Below are 23,481 nucleotides of genomic sequence, written 5' to 3'. Positions count from 1 at the left end.
CGGTCGTGGTCACGTGACAAAGCCGCGCTGGCTCGGACACGTGACCAAGCTCTCGGCGGACAGACAGACAGAGCCCAGCTGACTCTCCGGTTTATAGCATTCAATTAGTTCTCGACCACGACCACCATGTGTACCAGCGGACATTAAGAGGTCCAACGGCGACGTTAGCACGAGGTTTACCGTTAGTACGAGGTAGGTTGTTGTTGTTGTTGTTGGTTACGAGCTTTATGGGTTCGGCTTGTTTACGGTTACAAATATGGCACCTTTACGAACAACGAAGAGCTAACGGTGGCTAACCTAGGTTAGCTGTGATATGGTGAAGATGCTAAACAAACCTCTATGTTTCCATGCTAATAACGGCTCACGAGTAGTGTTGTTGTTGACGTATCTAACGCTAGTAATTCCTATTGTCAGCCCACACCTTCATTGCTATTATTATTTACGTGTGTGTGCGCGCGTGTGTGTGTGTGTGTGTGTGTGTGTGTGTGTGTGTGTGTGTGTGTGTGCGCGCGTGTGTGATGAATGGACATTAAGGAACATATGAAGACGGTTTTTTAGTTTGACCGCACCCTGTTAGTTTATTATCAGTAAACAATAAACACATTTATTATTGACGTTAAGACCTTTGAATGTAAACGTCACTGTTTGTACCTTTTTATAATGTTTTATGAGCTGAATTGACTTTATGTCTTGTTTTCATTACAGAACACTAGAAAGCAAACTGTATCTAAACTTTGTTCATTGGGGCACATTAGTGAGGCATTTTAATACAACAATATTATATTAAATAAGGTGCCGGAAGCATCAAACAAGCTCACACTGGTAGAATAGATATCTGCACACTTCAATCTATGCAGAGAACACTTTGGCTCTAAAGGACCTTCAGGTATACATGGTTGAGCTGGACTGGCAGGTTTAGAAACAAACGTCCCAATCACTGTATGCTGCACACCTTGGAGGTAGAGGCTCCGCCTCCTGTTAACTATAAAGTGATGGGGACATGAAGTGTTTGTTTGTTTACACCGGTCATTCCAGCTGAACCATGCATGCTCTCATTAAGGTCCTTTTAGACCGAAAGCTACAAACACAGAGTTCTCTGCATCGACAGAAGTTGCTCAACTAGTCAATCCACAGAACAAATGAATCTACGACTCTTTCAGGTATTGATCGGTTGTAATCTACCGGTTTCTGACATCATCGCATAAATGATTCCCAGATTAAACGATAATGAAAATAATTGTTTATCCGCAGCCCTGATGAGCATTCATCACATACAAAAATTATTAGAAATTGTATTTTCATCAGCAGATCACGAGCCGGCCTTCTCGTAAAAGCTTCGAAAAGATTCCCAGATTAAGTGAATCTTTCATTTTCATTTCCTCTCTTTAGAAACTTTCATCTGAGGGCTCCAAAGAATGAAGATTAGTGAGAATATTTAACGTAGCAGTGAGCTGTAAAGCCTGTGCAACTTTAAAAATGCTCCACATCTTAATGTCATAAATCTCTCCCCGTCATATTGTCATCTCAGCGGTGCTTCAGTTTAGTCCTCTCATTGTGAAACCTGCAGTGTAGCTCATGAAGTGCTCTCAGTAACGTTGTGGTTACTGAGGAAGTCACAGACTCACTGAACCACAGAGGAGCTGCAGGAGTTCATGTTCACACGTGAGAGGCTTTGTCTTTTAAACTACGTCTGTGTAGTTCCACTGTGTCGTGTTAAAGGAGACATTCTACAACGTCCTTTAAAGTGTCCGTCTTATAAGTTCTCTTTAAAATACGATCCAGTTTCACAAGTTCTGAACTAATTTGACATTAAACAGAAATGCTCTGACGAGAAGATTTAAGGAAGCGGTCTCACTAGACGTGCAGGTATGACAATTGCAAATTTGGGTGCCTAGAAATTGCGTCTACAGTCTGAACTCTTCTGTTCTCGCTGCAATGAACAATGAAGTGACGCCTTCTCGGTACAAATCCTTGTGTGATTAGCAGCAGCGGACCGCAGGTCGTGGCGATGTTCTCAGCGGACCACAGGTCGTGGCGATGTTCTCACCTGGTTGAGCTGTCGCTCCGTTGCGCTGCTCTTATGTAACGCGGTGGCTCAGTGCTCCGAGGTCAAGTGTTGTGATTAACAGACTGTCCAACACGTCGCTCAGAGAGATGTTAAGCTGACGGAGAACAGAATCAACCATGAAACCATCATTGCTTGCAGCCTCACTTGTAAGGGTGCAGCATGTTATTTAACGAGCGCTGTGTCTCTCTGGTTCTGCCTCGTGCAGGTGTCGATGCTGGACTCCCTGATCTCCCGGCATTAGGATCTGTGAGGCTGGGAGAGACGACGCCCGGCCGTCCACCAAACCACCCGACATGATGGCCTCCAGCGACGTGGACAACCGGGGTGAAGGTAGATTAATATCAAGCGTTATGAGTCTCTCCTTGGATCAGCAGGGCTGTACTCTGATGTTAAGGTGTCGTGTGATATAGAGAGGAGCTACATGGACGTGTGGGATTATTTGTAATCCCAGCTAGCAGGTAGACGTTGACTCGGCAAAGCTGCTTCCGTTTTCTTTTGGCTCAGCTGGTGTGTTGTTGGTTAGGAGGAAGCAGGAAGTTGAATATTCAGCATGATGTGATAAAGGTGCACTATCTGTGATACATTTACTCCCATTCCACTTCTCCTCAGAGCGACTGACTAAATGAAATGATTTGTATCTAATTTCTGTTGTGATTCACTCAGATTTGAGTAAATAGTTTCTCTGAAGTGCATTAAAGACGAGCTCCTTTGAGCGCTGTGGCTTCTAAAGACGGCCTTCAGTTTCACTTCTCACACTACGAGTAGACCTCCCCTCACCAGAACATGCCTCATCAGTTCCTCTCCGTGTGTGTGTGTGTGTGTGTGTGTGTGTGTGTGTGTGTGTGTGTGTGTGTGTGTGTGTGTGTGTGTGTGTGTGTGTGTGTGTGTGTGTGTGTGTGTGTGTGTGTGTGTGTGTGTGTGTGTGTGTGTGCGCTAACAGGCAGGTAGCAGCACGGCGACTCTTCTTACTCTGCCAAAGCAAAGAGTTCTCTGTGTTCACTACAGTCGGCTGCTTTACAGCAGACTTTGTTCTGCAGGAATAAGATCAGTGTGAGATTATTTAACAAATCCCAAAGTTTCCCATTACTGGAGAGCATGAGGAGATTCAGATTGAGCCGTAGTTCTGATCTATTGACAGAAGAATGTTTCAGTCGCATGTTCATCTTTTTGTTGTTGCGTTTTAGTCAAATATTCATCTCAAAAATGTTGTTCTCAACACTTCAAGTGTCGTCTGGAGTTTTTGACTTCTTCAGTCTGGGTTTCCTTCTCCGTGCACGTTGGGAGTAGTTGTTCCAGAAATCAATAATCCGCCATCTTTGATGTTTGCATTTGTTCTCAGTGCTGCTCTGCAGTAACACTCTTACACTCATTGAGTGAACATCAGGGGCATTTAGTCTGTTGACCGTAACCTTAACTGTGAACCCACATTAGTGATGGGAATAGATTCTATTGATTCTAATGTTATTACAGATACATACATAGTCGGTCCATTCTTTATCGATTACCTTGTTTACGTTTTGGGGGAAAAAGTCTGTGAACAGATGTAGTTTTTGTCGATGAAGTTGACGCCAATAAAAATAGAAGAAATATTGATTTATGAACTTCTAAAGTCTGAGTCCTACGCTCCGGTGTGAGAGCGCTCTGGAACAGAGAGGATGTGTTTATCTCATGTGGAGTGTTTTTATCAAGCTGGTTGTGAGAGAAACTCGTCCCACATCCTGTTGGTGCCACGCGACTGAAGGGCCTCACTTCTTCTCTCTTTTTGCATTCTCTCCTTCGCGGCAGGTTCTTTGTTTTCCGACCCAATTCCATCAGAAATGGATGCGCTTTGTCCTTCTCCTCCAGGACCTTCCAGACCCCAACGCTCCTACGAGAGGATCGGAGGACGGGAGGGCACCTCGTAAGTATGATGAGGTCTGATATGCAACGACAGCTTGTTGGCCCGGCTCTAATGCAGATACGACCTGTTCTCCAGTTTCTGTCAGACTCTCATCCACCTGTTGAAGGGGAACATCGGCACGGGGCTGCTGGGCCTTCCTCTGGCCGTCAAGAACGCAGGCCTGGTGGTGAGTACGCAGCGTTATTACATCATCACACCAGGTCACATGACGGGTCTGGAGACGGTTTCTGATGTTCACAGCAGCGTTAAAGAGCCGGGGTTGCGGCGGGAGAACATTTGCATGTTGCACCGCGAGGGAAATACTGCGGCCACAGTTAGAGCGATAGGTGAGGTTATCCCTTCTATGAGCCGCTATCTCCTCAGACAAAAACCAGAACCGTCATGTGACACACGGAGAGATACGGAAGAGGTAGCGGCCAGGTTAGAAACAGAAGTAGTAATATATATTATACAACATGCATCTTAACTTCATATTTTAGAATTCAGAGTAGCTTTGACTGACGCATGTAAACTTCACTTCTTTCGCTCTCTCCTTGTTCCCTACTTCCCTCCAGATGCATCACACACACCTTATGCATCACATGGAGTATGTTCTATATACGTGTACCTGTGATCACGCTGGACTTTGTTCATCGTCCTCCTGGTTTCATTATGACGTCGTGACTTTAATCTTCGGTGTTGATCTCGCTCCTCTGTCTCTCTGCAGCTCGGCCCCATCAGCCTGCTGTGTATGGGAGTCGTAGCGGTCCACTGTATGACGCTGCTGGTGAAATGTTCCCACCACCTCAGTGCAAAGTGAGTAACGACACCTCGAGAGTCTCAACGCGTGAAATCCTCATTTTCACTGGATTTCTGTCGTGTTTACGGACTTCCAGCAGGTAGAGCGAAACTAAATGTGGATGTTCGCTCCGTCCCACAAAGCAAACGGCAAAGACTTCATGTGTCAACAGACCACAATGCAATGCAGCCACGATCTTAATGCCTTTTAATGGATTTGCCTTTTTGGACTTCGGGAGGTTATCGGTCACACTTGTTATTTAGAGGGAAACCTGGGTGGTTTGTGCAAATACAGGATGTCTGGCTTCCCTCTGTGCTCCTTGTTCCTGGAGCTCGTGTGTGTGTGTGTGTGTGTGTGTGCGCGTGTGTGTGTGTGTGTGTGTGTGTGTGTGTGTGTGTGTGATCCTAAATGATATTGTACTTCTGCTGCGCTCACATGGAATCAGGCAGATGGTCGACGGTGTACAGGCAACAGCTTCTGGACGGCGCAGGAAAAACAAACAACGAAACCCTCCTGATAATATGGTGCTTTGTTGATGGAATGAAATGTATTAAATAGTTATTTTGTGTAGTTATTCCAGTAATGGATGAAGCTGTAAAATGCAGCTTTGTCTTAATATTCTATAGTGAACTTTAAACAACTTTACGAGTTAAAACCGTCATTAAGTTCCCCGTCCTGCTCGTGTTCGCTCCCATGATATCGTCTGCCTGATTTGCATGTGAATGCAGCGTTAGTCATTGAGTTCACTCCTTTCCTCGTCACCTTCCCTTGCTCCGGTGGTGATCTCGACTACTTCCCGTTAACCTGGACAGAGAGAGGCGGCTCCTGATCAAAGTCCCTCTCCCTGGTGGTTCACACCATCTTGTCTCTCACTGTAGATCAGCTGTTTGTTTCCAAAGATAACTTCTGGTCTCTACCTCCGTCCCCTCACAGCGGGGCCACTGTGGCTCCTTCCTCTCGTATTATCTTCACGCCGTGCAGCTTCTGCTCTGTGTTTTGTTTTCACTTGTTAGCTTGGCTGTGCAAACAGTGACAGATTACACTTTGTTTTGGCGTTTCTCTCTCTCCACGCTTATCCTGCTGTGTAAACAGCAGCATACAGGTTACACACACACACACACACACACACACACCAGAGCAGCTCCACCAGTACATGTTTTCACCTGTCCAACTTAAACCCTTCAGATTAGGTAAAAATGAACCAATGATGCAATAAACCTCAAAGTATATGATCCATTATCTGAGTGACAGCTGCTGGTGTGTGAGGTGACTCAACACACTTTATCAGATCACCAGCCGTGTGTGTGTGTGTGTGTGTGTGTGTGTGTGTGTGTGTGTGTGTGTGTGTGTGTGTGTGTGTGTGTGTGTGTGTGTGTGTGTGTGTGTGTGTGTGTGTGTGTGTGTGTGTGTGTGTGTGTGTGTGTGTGTGTGTGTGTGTGTGTGTGTGTGTGTGTGTGTGCGTGCGTTAACAGTCGACCCGCCCGTCTACGCCGTGTCTCCCACCCTTTGCCCTGTTCATGCAGGATGTACACACCAGCTGAGCCAAAGAGGATTAAGCAGATGGAGCGTGTGAATGAAGAGCTTCCACCACGAAGCTTCTACAGAAGTCAAGATATCCATCTGAGACGAGACGCTGCTCTTTACTGCAGAGTCAGCGTCAACACTTCCTCTCGCACTGTCATAAACACGCAGGAGCAACAGGATGCATTTACTGAACCTTTAAATATGTAGTCCACCTCTAGTCTTTATTAGCAGTTACTGTTTCTTCCCCAACGTACAGTATATCTGTTCATTTAGCAGTATATGGTTTCATAATGTCGTGTTTATCTGCAGGTTTAGGGTTGCAGTGGTTTTACTCGTCAGCCTCTTGGTGTGTCAATGTCTGAAACTGTGTTCCTGCAAAGCTCCAATGCGTGCATGTAGCACCATTATGAGTTGTAGGAACACGGTGACTGTAAAGCTCACGGGTGCAGAGAGAGAACGAGCTCCATGATATCTAAATATTAACGTATCAGATCTGTGTTCAGAGGTTCGTTCAGTCTGTGTCTCGTCCCCCAAAGGGAACATGTAATCCAACCACACGAATACAGTGTCAGTTTAAAGATGTGATTATTTAATTTGGTTTCCCCGTCCAGGTTGGACCGTCCGTCTCTGAGTTACGGCGAGGCGATGCAGTACGGGATGGAGAACGTGCCGTGGCTCAGGAGACACTCTCAGTGGGGAAAGTAAGACGAACGTTTAAAAGTTCCCTTTAGAAACAACAGCAGAGTTTCTTTTATGTCGTGTTGTGTGTTTTTTAAACTCATTTCATGAAACTGTATTCAGTAACGTCCATGTTTTAGTCAATTATCTAGTTTTTAAGGCGTAATGCATCAGCTCAGTCTCATGAGGGTATAAATACTGTTACAGAGGCTCTACCACTACTACTTGTAAAAGCCAATATCACACATTTGCCTCAGAGGGCTTTACAATCTGTACAACATTCAACATCTGATGTCCTTAGATCCTCAGGAGAGCAACTACTGAAGGATTCCTCTCCAGAACAGATAGAAGTACAATAGATGTATTTTCTGTACACATTGCTGTAACTTGGTACTACTTGTTGGGTCGATTAAGACAGTAGAAGTATTTAGTTCAGGCTCAATATTTACCGTGTCAGCGTTCTTCCCTTTCGTCCCACCTCTTCTTCTCTCTCAGACACACGGTGAACTTGTTTCTAATCATCACCCAGCTCGGCTTCTGCTGCGTCTACTTTGTGTTCCTCAGTGACAATATCAAGCAGGTGCTGAACACACACACACACACACACACACACACACACTCGATTTTAAAGAGATCATTTGGATTGTTTAGAAGTGGCGCTGTATGACGCAAAACACAGGCCACTGTGTCTTCTGACCTCTGACCTACACCGCTCTAAACATAATGAAGAGGTTGAGCACAGATCTAACGGTGTGAACCTGTTCCTGTGTTCTCTGCTTATGGATTTATGTCATAGGTTCAGTTTGAGGTGCTCCCGTGACGGTTATTCTTAGGTTACATGGCAGTTCCCACAGTTATGTAAGAGTACTGCTTGTGCATGTACTCACAGAACCGTGAGAAGGTTCCAGTGTTGACTCACACGAGATACAAACACACAGGAGAGGAGTCACATGCTGCAGCTTCAATAGAATACAATAGAACTACATCGTCGATAACACTGATAACACAAACAGCTTTAGAGGATTTGCAGGAACTTGCATGAGAAGATATGTGATATGGATATTTTAAACCTCTCTTTATCTTTGCTTTCTTAAATATGAGACTCATTTATGCAAAATCTGTAGTGTTTCTGTGAGTAGAAAACTCTTCAGATAATAAAGTTAAGATGTCGAGCGACTGTGGTCCTGGTTAGACTTTATTTGTGCGGTACAGTTTCTCACCACTAGGTGGTGATGTCTGTCTACTGTGTTGGTCTCATTTCTTCCTCTGTTACATGAACGCAACGCAGAGTAACTTCATTGAAACCATCAAACTTCTTTTGGGAGTTACCTACCGACCTACCTGTACTCGCCACAGTATGGAAAACCATTTCCTGCCAGTAAAAGAAACAATAAGATGATATATTGTGTTAATATAGTGAGAAACCTTTTTTAAATAATGAATTTTTATCTCAAAATATTGACTTTGTGCCTCAAAATAGTTAGAAACCTTCTGAAAATGCTGACTTATGAAAGCTTCTCTTTATTTTAAGACACCAACTCATTGTTTAGAGATGAGTACGTCATTATTTTGGGAAATTTTCTCAGTATTTTGAGATATTAAGTCATTATACTAAGGCAGTGTTTCAGTATTTTGGAATACTGACTTATCATCTTGAGAAAGTTCCCATAATCCTATTTATCATCACCATACGGGTGGACATGGCTTCCATAGCAAAGTGAGTTGTCCCTCATGAAGACATCTTCAGGCACCAGTCTCCAGCAGACGTCCTCGTCTCATTCATAAACGGACTCGTTCCTCCGCGCTCACCTCCTCCATTCGTTCCTTCACCAGGTGGTCGAAGCCGCCAACGCCACCACCTTCAACTGCCAAATGAACTACACCAACCAGACCCAGGTCCTGGTGCCGAGCTTCGACTCCCGCCTCTACATGCTCTGCTTCCTGCCCGCCATCGTCCTGCTGGTGTTCACCCCCGACCTCCGGTGCCTGGCCCCCTTCTCTCTGATTGCCAACCTGATGATGACGGCCAGCCTGGTGCTCATCTACTTCTACTCGCTCACGGTGAAACACCACGTTTATCTCTCTCTCTCTGCTTTAACCTTCAGTACCTCAGACAGGATTCACTGCTTCTCCGCTCGGCATGTTCTCACTCTGACTACGTTTACATGCACACAGTAAACAGCTGTAAACAAACAAGTTGACAGATTTCACCTGTTTCATATTTTTAACCAGGTTTTGCATATTTTAGCTCCAGCGTGTGCCTCTGTTTGTGTTACTTGAGGTTTTACTTTAAGTACATCTTTTTATTTATTTAGTTTTTCATATATCCACAAACTACGGAAGCCCTGAGAGGCAAGTGAGAAAAACAAACATCTGGTGATTCATTTTCTGAAGTCTGATTTTTATTACGTTTATAACTTCAGAGCAGCTTTTTCTTTTGTTCCTTTTTTACAGGTGAGAAAGATTACGGGACTTTAAAGATGATTCTGTTAAAACCTGATCTCAAGTCATGAACACAGGAGAGAAAACACTTTAGATCAGACTTAGAAATAAATCAGCAGATTATTATTATTATTTCTCACTTTCCTCCATAACTAACAGAGAAGAGATGATTATTTTCTGCTTCTGATACTTTTCCTGATCTGTGTTAAAAGAGTTAAAAACTGGGAACAAATCTGAATTCCTGAGCTGAAATACTTTTAAACTTAAACAGATGTACACGTCTATGAATCTAAAAGATGAGGAAGACAAAGATGTGAGCATGACTGACTTCATAACAATATTTCTCTAGATCTGTTTCTTCAAACAATGAGTTATTAAAGTGAGAGACTCACTGTGTACAGGACTAAAATATGTGAATATTGCGATATGTTTCTGTAATGCAGATGAAGCAGTAATCCAATGTGAGATGTTCTGTACGACCAGCGTCCCGCTTTTCTCTCTCTGAGAGTTTGTAATGTTTCCACCCTGCTGATCGGGTTCTTGTGGATTACAGGACAACCGGTCTCCAGATGACCCGTTTAGAGTATTTCATCACGCACCTTCTGCACCTGTACAGATGTAAAGCAGTCGTCTTCGCTGAGAAACAGCTTTGTCCTGGAAAAAAAAGCAATTTCTTGCATCAGAAATCTTTCAAAGATTGAGCACTAAGAGAGATATGTGGCCCTGAAGGTGTTTATGTGGCTGATGAGTCACCAGAGCAAGAGACCATGAACTCTGTAAGCGTCGGAACATCTGGTTGTTTTTGTTGCTGGGGTTGTATAAAGATATTAAAGTGTCGACAGACGAGGGTAACACTTTGTATTAATATTAATCAATATAACGCTAAAGGAAAATGACTCCGTCGGCGTTTAGATCGGTTCCCTACGAGCCTCTCCTTCACCAAACATTTCTGAATGACTACGTCGTGGTTTAGGGTGTTGAGCCTCATCACGGTGACCTTCATTTTAAGAGTAATTTAAAAAAAACTTTCTTCCAAACTGAAGTGAAGGTTTCCCTGTAACGACAAACTCTGTCGGCAGCTACAGATGACGTTTAACGGCTTTCATTTTGCTTTTATTCTCTCACTCTTGTTTCATTTCACAGTGATGCCAGTTCTCTTTTTATAACTTATCAAAGACCGTAGTCACATTTAATTGCTCTATTACAAGCAGGCATTTGCATGCGTTGACCAACAATCGAGTGGTGTGTTGATACTCGGTCTGATTACAAATGGACCTCTTGACTGTAGATGTGATGGGTTCAGATGTGGAAGAGCAGCCGGAGCATTCAGCAAACCCTTGGAATGTAGAGTTAATGTTCTTCTCTCCCTGCAGAACATCAAGTACCCCATCGACCTGCCCAAAGTGGGCAGAGCTGTAGACTACCCTCTCTTCTTTGGGACGGCCATCTTTGCCTTCGAAGGGATCGGAGTGGTACGTGACGGACTGATGTTAACTAAGTGATAAAGCACACGGGTCAAACACGTTAACGTGTAAACGGTTAAAGCCTGTTTACATGTGTCTCTGCAGGTTCTTCCTCTGGAGAACAAGATGCAGAGGCCTCAGAGGTTCCTCCCGGTCCTGTATCTGGGGATGGGCATCGTCACCTTCCTCTACATCAGCCTGGGCACCATCGGCTACATGTGCTTTGGAGAGCACATAGGAGGGAGCATCACTCTCAACCTGCCAAACTGCTGGTGAGACATCAACACTCCCTGGATTACAAATAGATATACATTTAAGCGAGTTTGTTTCACTACTTTGTCTGTAGATTTCTCCTAAATGAACCAAAAGTTACCTTTAGATAATGCCTCATTTGCATTTTACATCTCAGCAAACTGTCTTTGGTCCTTTTGTAAATGGAAAAGAACCCCGTCACCTCCAGGGTACAGGTCCCAGGTGTTCAGCAGATCTACCACAGTCCATGAAGACCAGCTGTTTTCAATCGTGAAACTAAATCATAGTGTATCTGTACGATGGCGATTCAACCCCTTTGGATCATTACCCCGTTAGTTGGTGGAGTCGTCCGTGCACACAGAGCTAATCATGAACCTACAGACGTTCCATATAGAGCAGGTTAGGAGAATAATCCTCACGTCCTCAGAGAGAACGCACTGAGCTGACGTCTGTCTGTGGTGTGGGTCTTCGGGCTCGTAGATGATGACTAACGGCGCTCATCTTCTCCTCGTCTCCTCATTACGACAGGAGACGAGGCCTCCCGTAACTGGACCGATGCCACTGATCAGTGGAGTAGATTGGCTTTTCAATAAGGTTGAAACCTCAAAGGCTATAATTACCAGCACTTTATTTTAATTTACTGTTTACAAGGACAACCGATGAATGTCTCTAATGGTTTTTTTTCGATCTTGAACATGAAAATTTGTCTTGATTTGTTTTGTATTTCATGAAAGGTTTTTGATCAGCAGCATTTCAGTGTAACAAACACATTTAAATATGATTTAATGTTGTTTTTAGGTGTAACGTTTCACATGTTTAACTCTGTCCTTAGAGGATCAACATACTGCCATCAAATGATATTTTAATATACAAAAGAACAAACAATAAAATGTTAAGATAACTAAAATTCACCTCGGGTATAAAAGCCACGTTTAATAGATATGTCTTCTTTTAAAAGTTGTCCTCTTTTGTAACCATTTAAATGTCAGTTTGTTTACATATTATATACAGAGTGAAAACACAAAAGTCTAATCATCTTCTGTATACTAAAAACTTATTTTTAAAAGTGTGGGATATGTCAATGATTGGCAACAGCATGCAAAATGATGCATTGCATCAAACAATGTATTCCTCAGTTATACAGCAGCAATGCTTCTAATGGAAACCAGGAAATGAGTTTACCCCCACAGGTCTAACCTGAGACAATGGTTTTAATCTGGTGGAGATTAAATTCATCTAGAATAAAAGCCTGATGTAATAGAATGCATGATTTTGGCCGTGTGATCAGAACTTGTGGTTTGTTTTGGGGACATTTTTCGTGTTTGTTCACTTATCATATAACAGAGTAATGCACAGCGGCTAAGTCTCTTCTCTCTTTCTTTCCTCTCTCTCCAGGACGTACCAGGCGGTGAAGCTGCTCTACTGTTTTGGTATTTTCATCACCTTCGCCCTTCAGTTCTACGTTCCTGCAGAGATCCTCATTCCTCCGGTGTTGGCCCGCGTGTCTGAGAGGTGGCAGACGCCCGTCAACCTGCTGCTCCGCACCGTGTTGGTCATCTTCACATGTGAGTTAACAACCAGACTAGATCTCTGCGGAGTAGGAAATGGAGCAGAGAATAAGATGCTCTGCAGAGGCAGAGATGCATATCTTATACCTTTTATTGGACTCATTTAGAGAGACGTCACTGATGCTTTCTAATAGCAGGTCTGTGTGTCTACAGTTGGGTTAATCCAGTACTTCATGTTATATAATAAAACATGTCAAGCAGTCCCATCAGACTTCATTGAGTTATGGAACAGCAGGCATCGCTTGTTAGCTTCGGGATCTTAATTACGTTCATTAGCTGTGATTGGAGCCTGTAGAACATTATGCAAACTCTACGCGGTACAGGTTTCTGCACATGCATGTTGATGAGATGATAAAAGGTAATGCATGCATGTGCTACATCATGTCCGCAGGTCATATGCAAAGCAGCAAAGCCGTGTGTGTGTGTGTGTGTGTGTGTGTGTGTGTGTGTGTGTGTGTGTGTGTGTGTGTGTGTGTGTGTGTGTGTGTGTGTGTGTGTGTGTGTGTGTGTGTGTGTGTGTGTGTGTGTGTGTGTGTGTGTGTGTGTGTGTGTGTGTGTGTGTGTGTGTGTGTGTGTGTGTGTGTGTGTGTGAGTGAGAACAAGTAATATACATAAACATCTTCGATGTTGCTTTTTTGGTTTTGAATCGAATACAAGATGAGACCGAGGCAGAGCATCGTCTCTGTGTGGAGTAGATCGTCTTTGAATCAACAGCAGATGTTTGTTCTTTACCGTCCGGAGGGAGAAGCTTTGTCCTCTTTACACTACTGCTACCGTATTTATTTAAATATTGTGACTTTGTTTCTGTCGGTCTGCGTTGCAACCAGGCGGCAACCTCCAGTTCTCCCGAGTGAAGCCGATGCTTCTTGTGTTAAAGCTGCATTCTCTCTAGTGTCCACCAGGGGGCGACTCCTCTGGTTGTATAGAAGTCTATGAGAAAATGACTCTACTTCTCTCTTGATTTATTACCTCAGTAAACATTGTAAACATGAGTTTATGGTCTCAATCTCTAGTTTCAAGTCTTCTTCAATACAGCATGATGTTCATTTAGTACATTATGGTCCATTTAGAGTCACACAGACCATAAAGCAGGGGATGCTTTAGGGCGGGGCTACACGGTGATTGACAGGTGACCCCTGAACGTTACACAGAGCCGGTGCATCACTCTCTTTAAGCTTCTTCTAAATGTTGCAAAGAGATATTTTAATGTCTAACAGCATATCACAGACACTTCAACTCGGACACTAATAACCTGAGCGACGTGAGCGACGTGAGTGTTTAGAAGCCCGAAGGATGTCTCATCTTGAAAAGTTGTTACCTCCCCCTAAAGAGAGGCAACATCTTCAGCGTGAGGAATCATTTTGTCTCGTTGACATGCTTGTTTACTCGATGCATCGTTGACATTTTCAAATGTCTTAGCTTAATGTGAGATTAAGCCAACAAATCATCTCGGTGGTAAATCTGCCTTCTGAGTGACTGATGGTGAAAAAATGTATTACGTTTCTCTTGATTTGCAGTCAGATAAGAGCTAAAAGAGAAGAACGCCCTGAGCAAACTCTCTCTCTCTCTCTCTCTCTCTCGGTCTCTCCTTCTCTCCTCTCCTCTCCTCTCTCTTTCTCTCTGCTGAGCTGTGACTTGTGCTCTGCTTTAAAGTTCAGGACATTTCATTGCAGTGAGATTTCTTTTGAAGTGAGCTCTCTCTCTATTCTAATTTAGCAGCGAGAGGCTGAGGGTTGAAGGAGCTTGCTGCTGCTGCTGCTCTGCTGCTGCTGCTGTTCTGGATCAAAAGGCCTCTGAGTGACGGCTGTAGGGATGCCGTGTGGCTTTGCCTGTTTTCTTGTCGCTGTATGAGCCTTGATACCATTATGTCACGCGGTTTGAAAAAGGATTGCCTCCAAGGCAGAGGACTTGGATTGGCGTTTGATCCGGTAATAAATCTCAAGTGGGCGTTCTTAATGTCAAACCGTCTGGTAAATCTGCATTAAGTGATTGTTAACCAACAGAAGAAGATGGAGGACTTCCAAAACCACCTCAAAGGAACTTGTTGAGCTACGTCATCCGGTTGTGATCGATAGCTTGGCCTATGTCCCGTCTTTTAAAGCTGCATTAATCCGTTCTTTTGGCCACTAGGGCGCAGACCAATACAACAAGCTTGTGAGGAAAATGTCTGGCTCTTCAGCTAATAGATGGTTCACTGTTTTGTTCACCAGCTGTGACTCCCTTATCCAGATGAGCCAGCGTTGTTAAAGCCGATACGTGTGCGATTCGATTCCAATTCTTGCTTTCCACAATAAAGGAGCTTTAAATACACAACTTGTATTCACGCATACATCCATACCTGCTGAGAAGCCATGAAGCTTTTATTTTTCCTGCCTGTGTTGGCTTCTTTTGTCTGAGTCACTTTTTCACAAGCTTGAACTGAGCAGCCAGTGTGTGTTGTTAGAGCCGTTGATGGGAACAGGAGAGGACGTTGTGTGAGCCTCCTCCTCGTCTCCTTCTTCTTCTTCTTCTTCTTCTTCCTTTATTTCTGTTCTTCCTCCAGCAGCACTGTGGCACAAAGGTGACGTGCCACTGGGAATGCATGCTGCATGTTGCTCTAGTGCCTTCATGTTTTTACCCTTTCAGAAAACATGATATGTTCACCTTTTACTTCTATTTGAGCTAATTGACTTGTGTAGTTTGGCCTCCGCTCTCTGCGCCGTTCAGCTCATCTGAATTACCGTGTGTCTGTTGGCAGCAGTGAATCAAACATTAGATGTGATGAACGTACTGTAGGTAACTTTAGAAATGCAAAAATATAAACAATAAATCATATGAATGGAAAGAGAGAAGCAGTTGAAGCCCCCTGTTGGACTACAACATTATATTTTCCTTTTCCTTCCGTTTAAAATTTATTACAATAAACTTACGTCACACTCGTATGCAATTATGGATGTCAGCTGCCACTCCTCTGGTTCCTTTGAAACCAAGCTGCAGATACTTTCTCCCATTCCAAATATGGTCACTTCCTGTTCATCGGTCGTATTCCAAGATGGCGAACTCTAGGCTTCATAACGGCAGTCCTCAAAGCAATGGGGGGGATGTCACGATGACTACGTCCACTTCTTATATACAGTCTATGTTTGAGATACAACTCAGGACTCCAGTGAAGCCATTGAGCCACATAGAAGAATCTTCTTACCTGTTTTTCGTCATCTGATCGGCCTTTTACAGAGACCACCGATCAAACTATTTAGAGAAAACATCAGCACCCTCGGTGACTCAAACAATTGTCTTCATCCTCGTTAATCTCTGACAACCACAACTTGTGTTCTAAGTGTGTCTTTTGACATAGAATAGGACAAAAAGTAGTGTTCCCAGAGCAGGACGTACAGGTCGTACAGGTCGAAAAAGTGCTGTTGTCATTAAAGCTTCTCTTGCACTGAGACCCCCTCCAATGCCTCTTTAAATATCCACGGGTCAGTGTGGTGTCACGCCAGGAAAGGACTGCAGTCTCTCTCTGATCCTGTCTCTGTTTCATCCTCAGCCTTGTTTGGTGAGGAGATAAAGTGAAGAGTCCTCTGGGAGCTTCTTTACCCCACAGTGCTGGGGTCTTTTTCTCATTATTTTCATTGTAGTATTCCGAGAAGTGCTTTAAGCTTAATGTTAAAATCAGTTTAGGTCTTTCTGTGTTGAGGCCTTTTTGACGATGTTTGCACTTTCTTGGCACAACCATCAGTTGTTGATATTGAATGCAAAGGCAACCGGAAATATCTAAACACACTCGAGGCACGAAGATGATTTATACAACAAGGTTTTTGTGTTTTTGGAATTGTACTGAAAAACCCCCACGTGTCTCTGAAAAGATGGTTCCGAAGATTATTAAACCGTAATTGACTCTATGGCAAATTTGAGTATATTTTTGTCACACAAAAGAAATTACCAAAAAGAGTATTATTAATTTTGTTTTGCTATTTACAAATGTTTGATCTTAAAGGGCATAAAAGCCTGAAACTTGAGACCTCAAAGACACAAATGATTGCCTGCAAAAAATGTGCTTCTGCTTTGAAATCTGAAGTATTTTCTTCTGTGGATCATTTCTCTAAGATGTTCCTCAGTGGCTGATGAAGGTGAAACCTATAATGGCAAAGGCAGAAATAGTTTTCTGTACGTTAACATGTTGGAGCTCTGATCCACAGAGATTCAGTAGGTCAGTGTCGCTTTTACTGCTGCTTCTTTCAGATCTGAACTTTGTTTATCACAAACAAACATCAAACCACCACTTTGTGGCGTCTGCCCCTTCTTTGTAACCTCACTGAGGCTTTGCTGGTTCAATAAAGGTTAAATAAAAATGAAATAAATAATCATCACAGTCCGAATTGATTGCATTCCCTCCAGCAGACTGTCGCCTCCTGATTAAATTCATTCAAACTCAGACCGCTCGTAGGGAAGGGATGTAATGACGGCTCCCGCTGCCGTGTATTTGTTGTAATTTCAAACAACCATGAGATACGATTCATTTAATTGGTTCCTGTGATGAGTGTACATCCCGTTTCCACTTGACCAAAGGACGACTCTTGCAAAGTGTCCCAAGGCCTGAAATAATCTATTTAGTTTCCTTCAGAAGTTCTAGTCATTGGTAGAGGATCTAGAAGGAACACCCCCCCCCCCCCCCCCCCCCGCCTCTAACTTTATCTAATTACTCTAATTTGTAATTTCAAAGGAAGGACATGTTTGTACTTTTCTACGAGCTCCCGCTAGATATTTGCTCCTCAGGCCCACAAATGTTTATTTAATCAAGTGAACGTGATTTCTATTTGGTGCTGGAGTCCTGATGATATGCTGGCTCGCTGTTAATACAAAGGATGGATCTGAAAATGAAGGTACGTAAAACTACACTTCACAGTTCACACCAATCCGTCAAACAGTTGTCAACGTGTCAACGCCGTATTACGGTAGCCTGTCGATCGCAACTTCATAAACCCATAGTGATGTCTTCAGATGTCTCGTTAAAGCCCAAAGATTTACAAGTTTAATTGAGGAAATAAGCAAATTCTCACGTTTGTCAAGCTATGACGAGAGAATGTTGAGACTGAAATGATCAGCTGAAGGTTGTCTATTAGCACTGGAACAGGTCGGACCTGCTGTGTAAATCAAGCTGATGTCACCATTAAATCAGCTCTAATAGTTAAATTCCTCTCCGACGTCCACCGGTGCGTAGAGCAGCAGTGTGACGTGATTAATCCACAGAGTCTGTTGGTTTGTAGAAGACGTCTTGTTGCTGACTCGTCGGGGTGATGGAGCGGTGGGAGAGCGGGAGGTGAGCCGGGGGTTACGTATTCGGACAGACGAGGTGTGTTTGATGCCAGTTTAATGATCCTTTCGGGGTCACGGCTGGTTAGTTAAATGATGATGGTGAAATCCAAAATTGCATAACGGCATATTTAAGAGTTTTCTAACTTTTGTCTTATTCTTTGGAACATGATGGTTTATAGATTTATAGACTCTCCTCAGAACACCCCTGATCGTGTTGGTATCAGTTGAGGCATATCGTCTGAAACTTCTTTTTATTTTTATTGATGATCTGTGGAGTGTCAGCGGAGCGTAACGTAGCTGCTGCCTCCATGCTGAGTAGATCCTCTCCTGGATAATTAACATTAGCATCCGCAGACCTCGACTGTTCACTTCCTGTTGGTTGCCAGTGAAAGCAGCCTCACCTCCATCTTTTAATGAGCTACAGTCCTCTGAGCTGCAGGTCAGCCAGACCCGGGCGTGCCAGATGAAAGTCGGCTCCCGCTTGGTGATTTTTGGCGGCGAGGTGAAGAAATGAGATGGTGGGACGGCGTCTAGTACGTCCTGATCGACTGTGGAGAAAAGAGAGCTAAGACCCTCTCTACCAATCTTTGATCCAACCCCAGACGGAGCGTCCCCTCCCGCTGACTATCGCTCGTGGCTCTGGAGGTAATTGACTCCATCTTTCCTCCCTCAGTGGAATTTAAAAGTCGGTGGGCTCAGTCAAGAAACTGCCTGCTGACCGTATAAATTCAGCCGGACCCCCACCATCCCTCCTTCCCTCTGAGTCTGTGCTTTTTTATTTTCGTCTTGCGGCTGCTCATTTGAGCTGCCTGCCCGGTTTCTCTGTTGATGCTGGTGGGTGTGAAGTTCAAGGCTCAGAGTTTGTAGATAAACAGTCAGACGACCTCCGGGGAACAAGTTCTTGTAGTTATTTCAACACCTTTCTGCACCGTTTAACATCCAGCCACCGTCCTAGTACCCCAACCACCTAAGATCTGTTACTGTTGTTTTGAGTGACTGTTTCTAAATGAAGAGCGGATTCACATTGAAAAACAGCCATTAAGATGCTGTTTGAACATATTTATATGTAGGAGTTGTAGACTCATCGTTCTTCTTTGCTTTTACTACGATGTAGTAATAAAGCTGTGGCCTAGCTGGGTCCCTCGTCTTCACAAAGAATCTGCATATGCGATGGCCAGAAATTAAAGGTGCATTGTTGATGAGGTCACCATGCCTGTAGCAACATCATCGCATCGTCTCTCTTCTCCGACGTCTTTGTCGTCCTCTGAAGGGGTCTCAGCCCCAGAGTTGGCATCGTCTCTTATGTTTCTGTACGACCAAATCAGAGCCGGACGAGTTTGTTGGCTTCACATCAAAAAGCTTCACATGCAGTTTGAAGAGCAGCCATCACCGGGAGATGGGGAAGTGACCGGTTCGCTCTCCCTCTCTCTCTCCCCCCCCGTGTAAACTCGTCACATGAAAGCTCGACCTTGCCGTCGCCCCCCAGAGGCTAATTTGACAGACTGTGAACATGCAGCAGCGAGCGATTGATTATGAGTCTTTTCATCAGCGAGAACGTCCCGACGTGTCCTCACCTCTTGCTCCGGAGGAGATGCTAACAGACGAGATGGAGTGTGTGGTGTGTGTCCATCCAGGTCACCGACACCTCGGTCGGGACATTGCAGCGCGGGCGTCATTTTCATTTTTCATCCGAGCCCCGTCACCGTTTGTTCCCGTCTCTGCAGCAACGGATGAAGATGACTCAGCTCCCCGGTGACCGAGACCACTGACGCGTGGAAAAAAACAATCTGCTCAATCACACCTTTGTTGTCTCACAGCGTCCTCTGTCCTCTCCGTCTCAATCTGTCGTCTTCTCCCTTCTCTTCTCTCTTTTTTTATTTTTGTTGCACATAATCTTCTGTACATCAGAGAAGATGCTCGTTGCCAGAGAGGTATGCTAGTAAATCCTCCAAAGAGGCCAACGGTCGCAGTCTTGATGAGTTTTTAAGAGTCTTTTCCCCTGGCTTGTTTTTAATGTTTACGTCAAACAGTGAAGATGCTGCCACGCGTTGTAACACAAGAGTTTCACCAGACTCCCTTCATGATGTTTGGAGCTCAGCTTTATATATCGTTTAAGGGACAATACTGGAAGCTTGAATCCAAAAGAACCGGATCAGTCCCGAGGAAGATGAGACTGAAAAGCTATTTTTAGTTTGAATCAAGACTCGGACATAATTCATGACAAACGTATGTTGAGAAGTTTAAAAAGACAACGTGTAGGGGTTTGTTTTTTCACAACAAAATCAAATTAATTTAGTTTCTTGTGAGACAATACTGTTTTTTACCCCTTTAAGTCTCGTTAGTTTGTTTACTGCAGGTCTTTAGCACAACGAGAGCCACACGAACTGTAAACAAAACCAGTTTTTATCAAATTAAAATAACTTAAATGTAAAGATTTTGTTGACTTTAAAATGTTTCCTAAAAGTACAAAAGTTGTTTCAAATGAGATGCTAAACATGATGTTGGAGGAATCTGTATGTTCAAGGAACAGTTATTGAGGACTAATGCAAAATATTATATTATTAGAGTCAAATGAGTTAATTTATAGGACAACTGTAGTGGGGACAAGAAATAATCTATAACATTAAACACGTTTATTTTAACAGATATGAGATGATGGGAGGTCATGTGTTCGGTTGTGTGTGTGTGTTTGACAGTGTGAGTGAGTGAGTGTGCACCTCTGTGTCTGTCCACGGCTAATCTCGCATTCTGCTGCAGCAAACAGACAAATATTGTTTATGGTTTGATCTGATTGAATTGTTGCTTGTTTTGAATGTTTCATTTTGATTTGATCGAGGTGTGTATGGTGAACACTTGGGAAGAAAGTTTGAATATTCACATTTATCATTGAAGGTTCTTCATACAACTTTAAGTTTAGAAACTCAAACAGCCAGTCCTTTCACAAACGTCTCTCTGCTCGTCCTCCTCCAGGCGCCCTCGCCGTCCTGATCCCGGAGCTGGACCTCGTCATCTCGCTGGTCGGCTCGGTCAGCAGCAGCTTCCTGGCGCTGATCTTCCCGCCCATCCTTCAGCTTCTGACTTTCCACACGGAGGGCACGCTGTCTCCGCCAGTGACCGTCAAGAACGTCGTGATCAGCCTGATCGGGCTCATCGGCTTCCTCGCTGGGACGTACATCGCCATCGAGCAGATCATCGCCCGCAACGCTCTGAAACACGTAGAGATGCTCGCCTCCTCCTTCAGGGTCCAGTGATGACAGGAAGTGACTGTTAGTCACCCAGGCCATTTAGAAACCATTTTTATTTCATGTTTGAGCAGTATAAACCTGTGAGGACTCGTGGTGTTTGATCATGTTTCACTACTGTGTCCCGTCTTAATCATGACACGCCAACTGCTGGTTACGTCACTCTCCATCAGGTCCAGCATATTTAGCGTAATCTCATGAGACGGATCATTCCTTCAGGTAGCTTCAAGAGATTTTTAGGAGCGGTTTTAGAGGTTAGTTTTCATTTAAAAGCTAAATATAGTGATGTTTTAAGCAAACTGGCACACATGCTGATATTAAGTGGACTGGTTTCCCAAACTGCTTCTCAATTAGAGCTTTTAGACCATCACACTCCTCCTTTAGAGGAAAATCTGATTAGTTTTGTCGCACTTTGATTTATGCCTTATTCAGCACTTCTTTGACGACACACAGACTTTAAATCAAGTAACGGTAACTTAACCAAACGTAGAACAATGAAAGGGTTGAGTATCAAAATGTTTTTTCTTTTTATTGGACACGGCTTCAATTAGGAATTGGAAGTATGGAAGCCCCAGAGAGCCAAATGAGGAAAACCAAACGTTCTGGTGATTCATTTTCTGTTTTTAAATCTGTGTTCCTTGTTATTGTTCTCATTTCTCCATGCACTTTAAACACAAGGTACGTAACGTTAGTGTTGTCTGTCCTTCCTAATCTGCCGTTAGAGAAAACATGAATGCTCTCAGTCCTAGAACACGCTGCTGGTGGTGAACTTCAGCCTCTTGTGACCGAAATGAGTATTACAACAGTTCTAAATGAACTTAAAGAAAACAATCACCGAACATTATATTGATATATGATTTATTTTGTCGTCACCTCTTCTTTAGTAGTAAGCACAGGAGATAAAATGATTTAGATCAGACTTGGTAAACGAATCACCAGATTGTTTTTCCTCACTTTCCTCTCAGGGCTGTCATCCTGACACGTGTCCATGCAGAGTGTTTACAATATAACTAAAGTGTGGAAGTAAATCACACTTATTAAAGGAAGAAGTAGGATCTGGCTCATCTGGCTCAAGAAAAACTCAAAGGGAAAATAGACGACATCGAACTTGTTCATGACGAGATTAATATTTATATTTTACTGTATATTAGATTTTTAAAAGCTTTTTATTTTCTTTTTTGTTTTTTACCGTCGACATATTTCGGTTGCCATTTTTGCACAAACACGAAACCAGGATTTTATTAAAAACCCAGATTAATAAATCTCACTGATGCTCAACCCCAGAACAAAAATCACCTTTTCTCAACAAAACTAATAAATATATCAGAAACGTAGTTGTACTGTTTTTCTGTAGGAGCTCTTCTGTGGAACACTTTTATTTATTTTTTTTCTTGTCTGTAAAACTTCTTTTTTTGATCCAACTCATTTTTTCTATGTTTTGATGTATACAACAAACATTACAGGTTCGGGTACTTTTATTTTTTTTTATAGTTTTATTTTTTCAACATTATGCATTCTTAAGACACACGGCTAAACCCTGAACATGTTCTGTTGGTTTAATTCCAGAGAGGCTCTGCTTGTAATATAATATGTATTTAATATAAATCATGCGTTTTAATTACAAGCCACAGGTATTAACTCGTAAATCAAACCTGCGTCAGACACGAGTCAACCCGTGCTATCGGTTGGTCGTAAAGCTTCTGCACTGTTGTGCGTCTTCAGTGTTTGTGTGGCCGCATACGGACGGCTTGTTTCTAAGCTCAGCTGTGAGCCTCATGTGTGACGCTGCTGATTTAAATCACAGCGGAAGTCGCTTTTGTGAATATATCCATTTGTTGTAGATGTCCACACACACGCGATGTTAAATCTCATTTTATTTATCCATTTTTCTCCTATTTCCTTATATATGTATGTGTGTGTATATATAGAAAATAGTTTGAGATTTTCTCCACTGGACACTTTATGAGGATGATGATGAAGATGTGCAGCTACCCAAAGAAGACAAATTTCACTTTGCTCGTCTTCATTTACGGAGGAAAACTTGATTAATTCATTATTCTTTTTTTTTTCGAGCGAATGCCCAACTCGAGTTCTCCGAGGCCAACGGTTTAAAAAGCTGCACTCTACAGATGTTTGAGATTTGATCAATTAAGAAATGAAAGAGTGCTAAATTGACATTTTAAGGGTTATCTGTTTTAATTCCTTCATGAATAAATAACATTCAAAAATATCCCAGTGTGCTTTCCTGTCTTTTTTTCTTTGGTTGCTGCT

The 23,481-nt window shown here is 43.2% G+C and overlaps 1 protein-coding gene across 4 annotated transcripts; it reads left to right on the top strand.

Annotated features, from left to right (window-relative positions):
- The first annotated feature begins 27 nt into the window (after positions 1-27).
- Positions 28-23,440, top strand: slc36a1 (solute carrier family 36 member 1). Of its 4 annotated transcripts, none has more exons than XM_076105162.1 (12): positions 28-174; positions 2,274-2,398; positions 3,854-3,968; positions 4,044-4,134; positions 4,675-4,763; positions 6,882-6,971; positions 7,444-7,528; positions 8,782-9,009; positions 10,764-10,862; positions 10,959-11,125; positions 12,501-12,670; positions 20,939-23,440. In XM_076105162.1, the coding sequence occupies exons 2-12, from the start codon at positions 2,362-2,364 to the stop codon at positions 21,217-21,219; spliced, it is 1,452 nt and encodes a 483-aa protein (XP_075961277.1). In that variant the 5' UTR covers positions 28-174; positions 2,274-2,361; the 3' UTR covers positions 21,220-23,440. The 4 variants fall into 4 exon arrangements, with proteins under 4 accessions (XP_075961277.1, XP_075961279.1, XP_075961278.1 ...); XM_076105164.1 differs by having other exon boundaries at positions 29-174; positions 3,914-3,968; XM_076105163.1 differs by having other exon boundaries at positions 35-192; positions 3,914-3,968.
- Positions 23,441-23,481: the final 41 nt, after the last annotated feature.

This window comes from Anarhichas minor, unplaced genomic scaffold (genome assembly GCF_050575085.1).
Source record: "Anarhichas minor isolate MPS153535 unplaced genomic scaffold, ASM5057508v1 ptg000031l, whole genome shotgun sequence".
NCBI classification, from domain to species: Eukaryota; Metazoa; Chordata; class Actinopteri; order Perciformes; family Anarhichadidae; genus Anarhichas; species Anarhichas minor.
The sequence above is the reverse complement of the archived record's forward strand: the minus strand, read 5'-3'. Positions and strand labels throughout refer to the sequence as shown.

Coding starts and splice junctions, on each gene's coding strand:
- slc36a1 (XM_076105162.1), top strand. CDS start 2,362: ATGATGGCCTCCAGCGACGTGGACAACCGGGGTGAAG. Junction 2,399..3,853: donor CGTGGACAACCGGGGTGAAG/GTAGATTAATAT, acceptor CCTTCGCGGCAG/GTTCTTTGTTTTCCGACCCA. Junction 7,529..8,781: donor TCAGTGACAATATCAAGCAG/GTGCTGAACACA, acceptor TTCCTTCACCAG/GTGGTCGAAGCCGCCAACGC.